At 43.6% G+C, this 14,229-nt stretch overlaps 1 protein-coding gene across 2 annotated transcripts in view; it reads right to left on the bottom strand.

The window, feature by feature from the left end:
* Positions 1–14,229, bottom strand: part of MSRA (methionine sulfoxide reductase A) — a 984,506-nt gene that overhangs the window by 403,250 nt on the left and 567,027 nt on the right. For both annotated transcript variants that reach the window (XM_078649877.1, XM_078649878.1), the window contains exon 5: positions 8,361–8,467. In XM_078649877.1, coding sequence (XP_078506003.1) covers positions 8,361–8,467 — 107 coding nt within the window. The remainder of the gene's footprint in view (positions 1–8,360; positions 8,468–14,229) is intronic.

Raw genomic sequence — 14,229 nt, forward strand, 5'->3', positions numbered from 1 at the left:
GAAGTATGGGTGCCCTGCCTGATCAAAGCTTGAGCTATACGAGGGGGAAAAGCGGCCAGCTGAGCAGGCCTCTACCCGGTCTACCATTTGTCCACAGCATTCACAAGATGCCTCTGTCTATGGGCTTTAGAGGGTGGCTGGCAGAAGAAACCAAGCATTAAGTACCTCAGTTACTTTCCTGCCCGTGCCCACTGCTCGGATGGATGACTTAAGATGGGTGTGGACTAAGGGGAGTCGCACATTCTCTGCATGCACACAGGGTTGTATGTCGTTACTACGAATTCCGTTGCAACGCATGCCTTTTCCACGCATGCGTTACAACGGAATTCGCTTTCCACGCATCACCTTTACCACGAATTTTCCTTTACCACGCATAGATTTACAACGATTTTCGTTGTAAATGTATGCATGGTGAGGGCATACTCGTTTTAAAGGTTATACCTCTCCCGTTACATGACCCCGCCCCTCACTCCTTATTATTACCCCTTCCCTTAACCCGTAATTTTTTTTAAACTAAAATTCCCCTTACCTCTTTAACTCGTCTCCTCTTCATCTTCGTTTGTTACGTAGGTCACGTCGCTTGTACGTCGTAAAGAGGAAGCGGAAGTTTATTCCAGCTTCCTCTCTAGCGACGCTGATTGCTTCGGTATTTAAGGTTCGTTTTTGGGGGGGGGGAGACCCCCCAACCCCCCTTTTAATCCTACGCTTTATTTTTTATTTCGGGGGGGAGACCCCCCCCAAACCCCCCCTTTTTTTGCATTTACCACACATGCCTTTACTACGTATCTCGTAGTAAAGGTATGCGTGGTAAAGGCTGTCGTTGTAACCACGCATGCGTTGTAATGCATGCGTGGTAAATGTTTTCGTGGAAACTGCCACGTTGTAGTGGCCGTTTCCCCGTACACAGCTACTCACAGTGCAGCTGTTCGAAATCCTTGCTTTGTACCACAGATGTCCAATGTATTCACCTCTCAAAAGATGTACTCACTTTTCCTTTCAGTATGTGTTTTTTAGACATGGTCTATTTCTGGTCAGGAAAGGTACGATTCTGTGTTTACGAACAAACATCCATGGATGTGCCCTCATGAACACCTGTTCTTTACACCCCTCTCCAAAATACAGTTTTTAAAATCCCCGTTTCATTCGCCCATGTGACGTAGTGCCACAAAGTGACTGGTTAGTGAGTAGCGCTGAAGGCCATGAAGCTTCAAAGCGCAAGTGCAGTCATGAACATTAATTCACATTTCTGACAATTCGTGGACATGTAACCATGCATTCATACTCAAGATGCTTATATGATGTTACCACGAATACAAGTTCCACGCATGGCAATACCACGCGAATTTTAGTTCGCAAGTGGCTTTACCACGCTGGAATTTGCAACGAAGGATTATACCACGCATTTTAACCTTCGTTTAAACACAAATAATAAAGAATATTTTCTTACCTGACACCTTCCCGTCTTTCACGAGCAGCCCGTACTTCCATCCACCATCGAAACAAGCGTCAAAACACGTCTGCCAAAATTAAAAAAGGACTACTATTTTGACGTAACGGCACGTCTTTGGGGGAGGCACTTTCCTTTTACCTCGGTGGTACTGAAGTGCGTTTTTTTTAAATTTAATTAACCCGCTCCTTTGTTTATTTTTGGGGGGGAGACCCCCCCAGGCCCCCCCAGCCCCTCCCCCAGCCGACCCCCGCCAACCCCCCAATCCCACGCTGAACGACTGGAAGGAATTCCACGCCTCCCCCTAGCCAGAACGTATATGCGTGGTAAAGACTGTCGTTGAAGGCATACGCGTGGAAAAGACGTTTGCGAGGTAAGTGCCTCGTAGTAAACGTCACGCGTAGAAAAACCTTCGTTGAAAATGATGTTTCCCACTCAAGATAGCATGTGTGCTTATAAACGTTGGTTTATATATCAGAAACATGAGTTGGTACGCCAAACAGTCTGTGCACGGACAAGTATGAGTATAAGTTAGATACACAGTCAGTTTGGGGGTGATTTCCTTTCACAAGAGCCTCTCCAGGCTGTTTTGCACGCTTAGCCTTTGTGCAGTGACACTCCTCACAGTAGACTAGTCTCCAACCTGGAGTACCCACAACAAGGGCACAAAGAGGTGTGCCCGTTCCGCACCTGGCATTCAGCAGCCACCCAGACAGTGAGCAGGAAGAGACAAAAGGCAGGCCTCATCTAAAGGACCCTTTCACTCTGAACAATAAAGGCTGCCGTCCCACCCTTTAGCACAATCTGCCAAGTGGCAGTGCTTATCAGTAGCCCCTTCCAGAGAAGGGACCTAATTGAATTTCTGTCAGAACCTTGTCTCCTCTGTCCAGACTTCAGTGTCTAGGTCAACTCTCTCTCCTGTTAGCAATACACTTCCACTGTCTGGGAAAGCAACCTACAATGGGGTTAGGTCACAAAACAACGTATAAATCTACTGCACATTAGCGAGATAATCTCAGCCAATGCCGAATGTCTCGTTTTTAGTGAGTGGAATATCCTGTAATGCAGAAGAGTGAGGGAAGACCTTTAAATGAGACTTTCACTAAAGAAGGTCCCTGAAACAACTCCCCCTGTGCAGTGTACAGAGCCCGTACGAAGCTTGGGATGCTCCAGGATATGTTTAAAAGTGCTGCCCCGAGGCTTGGCACAAAGCCGGCTTGTGCTCTTAACATTTAAATTTAGGACTCATATGTTTAAGCTGTTTGCCCTAGACATGGAGCACTGTATATAATGTTGTTTTCTATAGCTTACATCCTCAGATTGTTTGCTATGCCAGAATGCCTTCTCCCACTATACTCCTATAACCATGCATGAATAAATTGACCTTGACTTACTTCAGATTGATACCTCTCCTTTCTTTCTTTACAGTAACCTTCTCCTTACATTCCAACCTCTGCATCCCTTCTATTCCCGAGTATACCATCACTCGGTCTCAGACCTGTCTGCCTTAATATCTCTTACTGTAATTCTGCAAATAGCTCACACCTCGTTTCATAGGACACAACCTCTCCTTTTTTTAACCCTATCCCTCACCAACCATTTGCCTAAAAATACACAGCACCCACTAACAGGGCCGGACTGGGAACAGAAACCGGCCCTGGCAAACTGCTCAGCTGCCCCCCACTGGGGTGAGGGGGAGTGCAGCTGAGCAGTTTGCGAGGGCCGGTTTCGGACGATTTTGTTACCGGGGGGCGATATTGCCGACCCCCGGTAGCAAAACCAGCCCCCACCCTAGCGGCCTATCGGGGAAATGCCCGGTGCCCGCTATGGCTAGTACGGCCCTGCCCACTAATGATCACAGCTGATTGGTATTAATTTTAATCTACCACAAAGAAACTGGAGGAAATGTAAGGAATGTTTTGGATTCTCAATAACCACTGACCACCTTGGTTTCTGGAGCAGCATGCTTCTCGCCGTAAAGTGCTCCAATGCGTCATCAGATGTAGTAAGCACTATATAAATGCAATGACAACAATACAATGTAAGTTTTCACTACATATTGTTCACATCAGTTAGTGCAATATAGAGGTGGTCTTCAAATACTTTTCTCGGACTGCTTTCGTTTCCCATCCAAGTCTGGCCTCTACACACCATGTATAATGCCTAAAATTACACCGGTATAGACTGGGCAATGTGAGGATTTATTTATAGTGTTTTATATAGCGCTAAATTGACCCCGTGGGGTATCAGAGTGCTTCACATTAAAACCATATATATTTAGTTTCTATTGTACATTTCGCATAAAAGCATTTACCAATACAGCGACAAAGACTCGTGCACAATCTCAGAATGTAAGTCTGGCGGGTCCCAATTATTGCCAATTAGTTCGTTGACATCATTGGATGTAAACCTCTAAAAATATCAGGTGGGATGGGACCTTGGTACGAGATGTACGTGCGTGGATTAAGCAGGAGTTTAATGCATTTGATGAAAGGATGCATGGTATATCAATAATGAATTAGTAGCTGTACTCTGAACTCACTACCCCTACCTCAGTGCGACCAGTGAGTGCTAAAGAGGTTGCCAGAGGGATCAAAGTCCTCATTTAAAAGTAGACAGGAAACAGGTTACCGGAGGAACCACACATTAGTAATTCTCTGCTGCACATAAACAGTGACAGTAATTACACTGCATTTCTTGGCCACTTCAAAAAGAGGGCACATGTGGGGAAGATGCTCCTGCCTTCACAGCCAAAGGTCTATGAGCGTCGAAAAAATCTCACAAGATTATAGTCAATGAAAACACATTTCCATACCCAGATAATTAACCCGTTCCGTGCTGCCGACGGCAGCACTTCCTCCCCAGTGCTGCCGTCGGCCAATGGCCGACGTGGCCCCGCCCGTTTTGCGGAAGTGCCGCACTTCTGCAAAATCGCGGCCGCCGTTCAGGCGTTAAAGGCGTGCATGCTACAGCAATCTTTTCTTTCACAGCATTTTATCAATCCCTTAGTTTCCCAGTGTGAGGATGTGAGGCATGAAGAGGCTCACATACGGGATACCGAAGTGGTCAACGCCAGACTGACTCAGGGGGCAGCGAACGAGATGATTTTATGAACCTCATTTTAAAGGTTCCCTGGCTCAATTATGCCCAGCTGACAATTTGCTGCACTGCACTTATGAAGGTTCTGAGATGTGAATATAATTACAAACATGCCCTGTCTCACTGGGAGCCACCACGTACGCCTTTTAATTCACGAATGAGAGGTAGGAAAGAAGAAATGCACGCTAGACACGATTTGCATAAATTAATATGCATGAAAAGGCCCAGCTAACGCATTTAACGCGTACAAGAGCAGTGGAAGGATTTCTTGAATTTCTACAATAAAGGGCAAATGCATATGAGACACCAAGGCATAGGTAATAAGGCCCTAAGAGAAAACAAAGTCCATACTTATCGCAGCGGGGAGAAATAATGTAAATTATATTGTAAATGTTACAATTAAAATGCTAAAAAAAGGAAAAGCTACTTTTTTGATGCTAATACATGCAGCCATATTCCATTTCCTATGGAGACAAATCCCCCACAAAGATGAAATATAGACTGAAATCATGTCTCACAATTCGTTTCAATTGCAGACATGTTATGTCACATAATCAGCATTTTTATGGCCTTGTATAGCAGACCATCACCAGTGTCAAGCCATAATATGGTCACCAGGGGCGGACTTTGAACCCAAAGCAGCCCTGGCAAAATTTGTCAGACCAGCCCCCATACAGTGCAGATCAGGCCGGGGGGGGTGGGAGATTCTCCTGCCAAGAAAATCTGGGAAACAATGGCCAAAATGGTTAATTCTACATCACCTTTTTCATTCTATATTCAATTGTATTCGTTTTTAAAGCATAGTAAATGATTACTTTACAGTGCACCGGGATACAGCCATCTTTATTGGGACTCTTCAATGATCCCCTCACTTTCACCCTCCAACACTGCCTCTCATCTCTCCATAGACCCTCGCTCACAAGTATTTCATTTGTTTTACAACGCCTCTCATATCCGTGCAGGGTGTCAGTGCATTTTACGTCACACACACATACAAAGACAATGAATCATATGTGAGTAAATCAGTGTATATAAAATGTTACATAAGACAAAGGGGACTACAAGGTGTAGGATTTACATGTCATTCATACTGGTAGGCATTATTTTTAAGAGTGCTTGGTGTGGGGAAGCACACACACAGGACCCAGAAGGTAACATGGTGATTAGGTTTGACTTTACTAATGAGAATTAATTTCTACCCAAACAATCCCTTTTTAGCAAAATTAGGATAATGAAAGACTGGGACAAAAAAAATAACTTACTAACCTAGATTACTATTGTAACTTATGATCTGCACAGTAACAACATGATCTCTGTGACAAAAGCATAACCCACTGAGCTCTGTACATAAACTGCTGTTCTGTGATCTCCATAGAACATGCTATTTCCAGCAGGCATATTAACCCTCGGCACCACCTTAGATTAGTCAAAACTGCCACCAGACAAAATTCCAATCTGTCCAGCAGGTATGTTAATCACCAGAATTATCTCGGCACGTTGTGATTGTTGCCAGAAAACTGTTGGATATATAAGGAACTCTGCAGTGCTTTTAAAACTGTTGCACTACTACAAAACTGCCCCCATCACACGTCCAGCCTCCAGGGGAAACTCCTGATGCCCAGTACGGCCAGTCCAGCCTTGATGGTCACAGCCATTGCAAGCCATATATTCATAAAAGCGGAGCAGGGTGAGTATATATGGTTATTTAAAAAGTGCCTAGATGTATATATGATTAGTAATTTAGGACTGCTTGAAAGGAATGATGTGCATCAAAACACATACACCAAATGTCACAAGCAACGCAGGTAGGTCTAGTCTTAGTAAGCCTGCAGTGTTGTTTTTATTCATTATTCTTTTTGAAAACATATTCAATCGTCATTACAAGTGTAAAAGTAATAAAAAAGTTAAAATGCCATGATGTAAAGGGGCATGCATATTTTTGCAAAAATGAGTAAAAAATAACCCATCACAAAAATAAGAAAAACATTTCAAGAAAGTACAGATTGGCCAGGAGGGGTGTGGGTCCAAGCTATTCAGGCCACCAGGTGGAGTCCCAGAGCGAGGTTTCTTTGCCAGAGATCACTACCTTCATCATGTCAGTTTTGAGCTTGAAGCAGTTGGTTTTCATCAATCTAGTGACTTCGGTCATGCTAGCAGAGAAAGTGATCCGGGAGTTCAGCATCTTGTCAAAGAGGGTATGAGCTTGTGTTGTCAGCATAGAATATGATGTTGATTACAAGGACGGGGATGATGGTGAGGTTATGTAGGCGTAAAACAGAGTAGGTCTGAGTGCGAATACTTGTGGAACGATGCAGATGAGGATGACATCGTCTAAGGTGATCCCAGAATATCATGGTCCACAGATATCGAGGACAGAATATCAAAAGGTAAGTGCATATAGGGAAGTATAGTTTTACCTTCCTAACTCCACATTTACATACCTTGAAGATATATATCTCTCCAACGTACATATAATATAATAATTTTGGAACCCAGAAATGCCACCTGATTGTGTGGTCACCTTTTTGACCCGCTAAAAGGAGGTGGAATATGTCGCTAGAAAATGGTGAAGAAAGTGAGAAAAAATGTGTAAACAACCCATATTTCTATTCAAGTTATTTCATATTCTATTCCCAAAACCTTTATATGCCCAGTAACAGTAATATCATATGGAATTGGTAATATCTGGTCCAGATAATAACACCCTTAAATATGGGAATCCCTAACAATTCAGAGATAGATGTTTGTCACGGCCAAGTAAGTAGTTTGAATTGCCTCCAAGAACCAAAGCAGGATTCATGCGAGGGATTGACTCTCAGTTTAAAAATGCAACAGAAACATTATAGAAAAGCTATATACACAAAATCAATCAGTAAATCAAAGAAACAAAAAAAGTATTTATCATATTAAATTAGAAGCTGTTGTTTTTTAATCATATTTGTGCCTCATCTTTAAACAGATTTATTCACACTTTTTAGACAGAAGCCTGGCTTGCTCTGGTACATCTAAAGTAAACAAGCACTGAAAAGCCAATATGTTTGGCATCTTATAGTGTAATTAAGGCACTTATTATAGTGTTCAGATAGATGATTTAACGTGTTAAAATGAATAGTACAGTAGTTTCTAGTGTGATCTCTATGTATTGCTACTTAATATTCATCCAACGCGTTGCTCTCACTAGTGTTGTGTTGTAGTGCTCAATTTAGGATGACGGGTCGACAGCCAGAGTATCCATGTGCAACAAGAAGAGGGTGAAAAGCGGTGTTGCCTACACGGTAAGAGTTCAGTGTCATACTTGAATTTCAGAGCGGTGATCTTAACCATGCATGTAGACTGACACTGTGGTTAGGTATATTTCTGGAAGAGTATTACATTACCTACCTGCATCTGGTCTACTATCACTGAACTGTGAAGCGTATTCATGGCACATAGTGTAGTCCATAATAAAATTGACATAAGCTACTTTGAAAGCGTGGTATTGACTAAGGTGCACTTAATCGAATACTCCGCTTTGTTTTTAAATATGTACAACCTCCTGGTCAGGTGAAGAATACTGACAAGCTGCAGGAGCTTCATGCTGAGGATAAGCGGACCAGTAGCGCCAAGTCAACATTGCCAGAATGACAAATATAACCATTAGATCATAGAACAGGTGTTATACGCACCACATTGTTTCGCGATCCCCCCACCCTCTCTTGAGGAGGATGCAAATCTACACCTCACTGGGCATCCTTTTCAACTGATCGATATCACCCCAATGCTACCCAGTTCACAGCCCTGGGAACAAGACACTGGGCACTTGAGTTGACCTTACCTTCTGATAATCCTCTTTAGATCTCAGAGCGGCTTCCATTTGCTCTTTTGTGTAAGTGTAGATGGCTGAACGATACATTGTACCTCTGTCGTTACCTTGCCCCATTCCTGGAAAGGAAGAAGACAGTGCCTGATATTATCGCAGAATCAAGAAAATATAATTCCTAAACTGTATGTTTCCTTGAATCCTAAATATATAGCTACAATTCAGAATAAAAAAATATTCAGAATAGAATGCTTTTGTTATCCATTTTTTATCATTTTTTTTTATCATCATCAGAAGAGGTTTAACACTGGATTTCTGACTTAAAAGAAAAAGTGTCTGATTTATTAACAGTTTCTTTTTTTTTTAAATTGCAGCTGTATGCTTCATACGTTTCCTTCTATGATTTATAGAGATCTTCAACTTTTAGAAGATTCCCAATAGTATCCAAGAATACACATATAAATAATTCGTGTACTGCAATATATAGATTTCCATGTATACTCCTATGGCTTTTTATATTACTGAATATATATATATTTTATATAGTATAATCAATATAGCTTGCTTGTACTGACCTGCTCTCGCCTGCGGCAGTTGGAGCATCATGTTGGCGAAGCCCACCAACTTCCTAATTATAATAGTTTCACCAGATAGGCGTTCACTCAGGATAAAGTTTCATCAGATTAGATTTTATTCCACCACCTGGACCAGACCTGGTGGAATAAAATCTAATCTGGTGAAACTTTATCCTGAGTGAGCGCCTATCTGGTGAATCTATATGATATATACATATACATTGAACCCTGTGATCTGTTGTTTTTAACAAAACATGGGTAGTAATGGCACCCAGTGTGTGACTGCCGAAACGCCTTACAGCACAGAATAAACGTGCAGCATCCGAAGCTGGAGCTGGAGTTTATATATATATACCCTGACCCCAATGGTAGTATATGTTTTTTTTTTTAGACATCCCGTATATGTAAAATACGTTGAGAAACTGCTTTTTTAATGTTCATGTGCGATATTTGCGAATTGGGCACGAAGCACAGAGTGGTTCTGCCACGAATATCACTGCTAAAATAAAAAAAATACATATTCAGACACCTACCCTCAGTCTGACTCAAACACTCACACCCGCTCACAGACTCACTCATACTCTCACGCATCCACTCACAGAACCATTCAGGCACTCATGCACCCACTCACGTACTCCCTATACACTCACTCATGCACTGAGTCACAGATCTACTCAGACACTCATGCACCCACTCCCAGATCCACTTAGGCACTCATGATCCCACTCACAGATCCACTCAGACACTCACATACCCACTGACAGACCCACTCAGAGACTTATGCACGATCACAGACCCACTCAGACAGTCACATACCCACTCACAGACCCACTCAGAGACTTATGCACCGTCACAGACCCACTCAGAGTCAAGTATCCATTCACACCCCCATTCAGACTCATGCAGTCTCTCAAAAAGCTACTCAGATGCTCACACACCCACTCACAAATCCACTCAGAGGTTCATGCACCCACTAAGACCCACTCAGACACTCACATACACACTTAGAGACCTACTCAGAGACTCATGCGCCCACTAACAGACCCACTCATAGATTCATGCACTCAGTCACAGTCCTTCTTAGACACTCACGTACAAACTCACAAGTCCAATCAGGCACTCATGCAACCGCTCACAGATCCACTCCGACACTCATGTACCCACTCACAGACCCACTCAGAGACTCATGCTCTGTCAGAGACCTACTCAGAGACTCATGCCCTCACTCACAAATACACTCAGATACTCACACACCCGCTCACAGATCCATCCCGAGACTCATGCACCCACCAACAGACTCACTCAGACACTCATGTACCCACTCAGAGACCTACTCAGCGACTCATGCGCCCTATCCAACCAGACACTCACGGACACACTCATACATCTACTAAGACACTCATACAGCCACTCGCAGATCCACTCAGACACTCCCCAGTCGCTCACAGACCCAGTTAGACATGTATGGACCCACTCACATACCCATTCAGAGACTCATTCAACCACTCACAGACCCACTCAGAAACTCATGCATGCACTTACAGATATCAGAGACTGACACATCCACTCACAGGCCCACACAGACACTCACACATCCACTCACTGACAACCTCTCACACCCACTCACAGACCCACTCAGACACTCACTCACAGACCCAGAGACTCACATACTCACTCAGAGCCCCACATAGTCACTCACGCACCCACTCAAAGACACACTCTCACACCCACTCACAGACCCACTCAGACTCCTGCACCTACTCACAGGCCCACACAGACCCGCTAAGACTCATGCACCTACTCACAGGTCCACACAGACATTTACGTATACACTCACAGACCCACTCAGAGACTCATGCCCAGAAAAAAACAAGGGTTACATGGACGTTATAGTTAGGAATTAAAATTACAAAAACCTTAGAAATTCACTGAAAATCCCAAAGGTTACATGGACATTATAGTTAGGCTCAGATTTCCCTCGTACAAAACCATTTGAATCCGCAGTTATAGTTATCTAAGCTGACGATAACTTAAGCCCCGGCAATGCACTGCTTATGATCTCACATATTACATCACTCATGACATGCTCAGAGACATCAATGATGACATCTCAAATGACATCACTGATGGCATCATCCAGTGAGTGTGAGTGTTTTGTAAACGTTTCTGAGACTTAAAGATGTATACTAAGCTACTGCATAAGTTAAATTACTATTGTTTCTGTACTACTAATGAGTGAAAGTATTTCTAACATATGTCACCTGAGTGGCTGTGTAACTGTCTGAACCTGTGTGTGAGTGGCTGATTGAGTGGCCTTATTGGTTTGTGAGTGAGTATGTGAGTGGCTGTATGGGTGACTAAGTGGGTGTGTGAGTGGCTGTATGGGTGGGTGAGTGGCTGTGTGGCTATATGGATGGGTGGGTGTGTGTGAGTGGCTGTATTGGTGACTAAGTGGCTGTATGGCTGGTGCGTGAGTAGGTGTGTGAGTATGTGACTGGCTGTGTGAATGACTCTATGGTTGAGTGACTGGGTGTGTAAGTGGTTAGTGTCTGTGAGTGACTTTAGGGGTGGGTGAGTGGGTATGTGAATGGTTGTATCAGTGACTGAGCGGCTATGTGAGTGGCTCTGTGGGTGAATGGGTATGTGAGTGAGTGTATGGATGACTGGTTGTGAGAATGGTTCTATGGGTGAGTGAGTGGGTATGTAAGTGTATGTTTGAGTGGGTGTATGGGTATGTAAGTGGGTGTATGTGTGGCTGTATTGCACAGTAAGTATCTGTGTGAGTGACTGTATCGGTGGGTGAATGTGGCCTGTGAGTGCTCGTATGGATGTGTGAATGGGTATGTAAGTTGTTGTGTGAGTGATGGCCTGGCTGTGTGAATAGCTTAATGGGTGAGTTACTGGGTGTGTAAGTGGGTATGTAAGTGGCTGTTTGAGGGTGTGTATGGGTGAGTGGGTATGTGAGTGGTTGTATGGATGGGTATGTAATGGGTTGTGTGGGTGAGTGAGTGGATGTGTGAATGGCTCTATGGATGAGAGAGTGAGTTTGTGATTACTTGTATGGATCTGTGAATGGTTATGAGTGGTTCTGTGGTTGTTTAAGTGGGTGTGTGAGTGGCTGCATTGGGGTGTGAGTAGGTGTGTGAGTGGTTCTCTAGATGATGTGATCAGTGATGTCACGAGTGATATAATCGGTAATGTTTGTGACCATATCACGACTGGTGTAATATATGAGGTCATAAGCAGTGCACTGCAGGGGCATGTGATTGTTAGCTCACGTAACTATAACTGCTGAATTTCAATTGTTTTGTACGAGTGAAATCTGAGCCTAACTATAACTTCCCTGTAACCTTTGGGTTTTTCAGTGAATATATATATATATATATATATATATATACACACCACTGTGCTAGTCATAGTTAGGCTAGAATTACCAAAGGAAAAGTGTTTAGTTAATAACTTTGGTGCCATTTGATGAATCTTCGTGAACCTTTCCAAAATAAAGTTCATCCACCTCAGATCCTTCCTAAACATTGTTGGAATGATCCGTCAAGCAGGGACCAAGAAAAAATGTCCGGTGGGGTTCCAAAACATTGATTTCCCATGTTAATTTCAATAGGACACTTTTGGTCCAGCTACAAAAACAAATGGCTGAATGTAGTTACACAAATTGGGAAGAAAGCGGTGATCCTTGCAGCACCCAGTGTGGCCCTCCCACGAGGTACTGCGGTACTCCAACAGGAACCGTCGCACAAGCTTCACCCCAATTGTACTGTATTACAGTGCAAGCTTCACTTGCACTGTATTGCATACTGTAAGGGTGAATCGTCTATGTTGAGACTGTAGGAGTACCATAGTACCCATGAAAAAAGAATTAAAACAAGAAATAAAAACAAATAGGGGTTACCTGTTTGCAGACTAAGTTGGATGTCTGCGGTGAGACTGGATGCAGACCCTGCAGCAACCCCCAGCCCCCTTCTGCGCTTTCCCACCGCTGCTTGTTTCGTTCCAGAGGGAAGCTGGAGCTGCCGGTTGTAGAAGCAGGGAAGCTTGCTCTGAGCTGTCCCACCACTGCCGTCTGGTGCCTCTTTCACTTACACGAGTGGGAATACCATTTCATTCTGGGGCTCTTAATACTTTCTCTTGGCTAGACTATACATTTAAAAGATACATAAAATGTAAAATATTTTGTTTAATACACACAGAAAAGACATGCAAAATGTTTAATTTTAATGGCATGGTTGGAGGATTTAATATTTGGAATTATTTCTAAAAAGACAAAGCAATATGACAGGCTCAAGCAAGTTACTATGGGCCTCATTATGAAGTCAGTGAGACCGCCACAGACAGGCCGTCGGTCCGACTGCCGCATTACAATGCTGGCAGTCGGACCGTTGTCTGTCGGAGGACAGACCACCGCCTCCGCCATGATAGGTGAGCCCGAGGGGGCGGCAGTCAGATTTGTGATCCAGAATGGGGGCGGTGCCGTTGGGTGTACAATGTCACTGACCGCCATGAAAAGAGCGATGGAAAGAGACTTTCGGGGCCCCAAATAGGGCCCCTATCACTTGTGCGCCACAGCAAAGTAGCCCTGGGGCACAGGTAGTGCCCCCACACACATCTATGCACCATCTGCCACGCACTACATACACAGTGCATACACAGTTCATGGATGTGGACAAAGTGCTTTTACAAGGCGTTTTGTACTGCGGGCCTTTTCCTGGGCTTCAGCACATGCCGCCGTGAAAATGAGCACTTTGTGACTGCCAGCCCAGCGGCCGCATCCTAATTGGGCGGTCAGACTGCCGCCTGCTTGTCGGGTGGTCTCCTGACCACCGTGATAGCGGGAGTCGGTCCGACCACCCACTATCATAATGGGGCTCTTCGTCTTTTTTTGCTCCTAATGTGTGCTGTTTTTTTGTCAGTGCACACTAGTGCTTTTATTGAGGTCAGCAATTGTCCATACTTTACTGTTTGCTGTGATTGAGCAGCTGATCCGATTCAAGGTAAGTATACCAACTAATTGTTGGCTTCCAATTTCAAATCTCTTCTATTTACAGAACGTTTTAAAAGTCTCAATTCAACATTTCCATTTTTATGTACACATACTTTATTAAGCTGCTAATACTTCATTTTTTAAACAGTTGCAGACCCCCTGCAGTCCACAGAACCCAGATTAAAAAACACTGCTATACATAACGTTTTATTGAGCCACATTGATTTTCACTAGCATGGCCCAAGATGTAAATTTCAGTTGCTTGGCAACAACGTGTTATGTAATGTGGATTATATGAAAATATATGTTGGGT

Source organism: Lissotriton helveticus, chromosome 6 (assembly GCF_964261635.1).
Source record: "Lissotriton helveticus chromosome 6, aLisHel1.1, whole genome shotgun sequence".
Taxonomy (NCBI): Eukaryota; Metazoa; Chordata; class Amphibia; order Caudata; family Salamandridae; genus Lissotriton; species Lissotriton helveticus.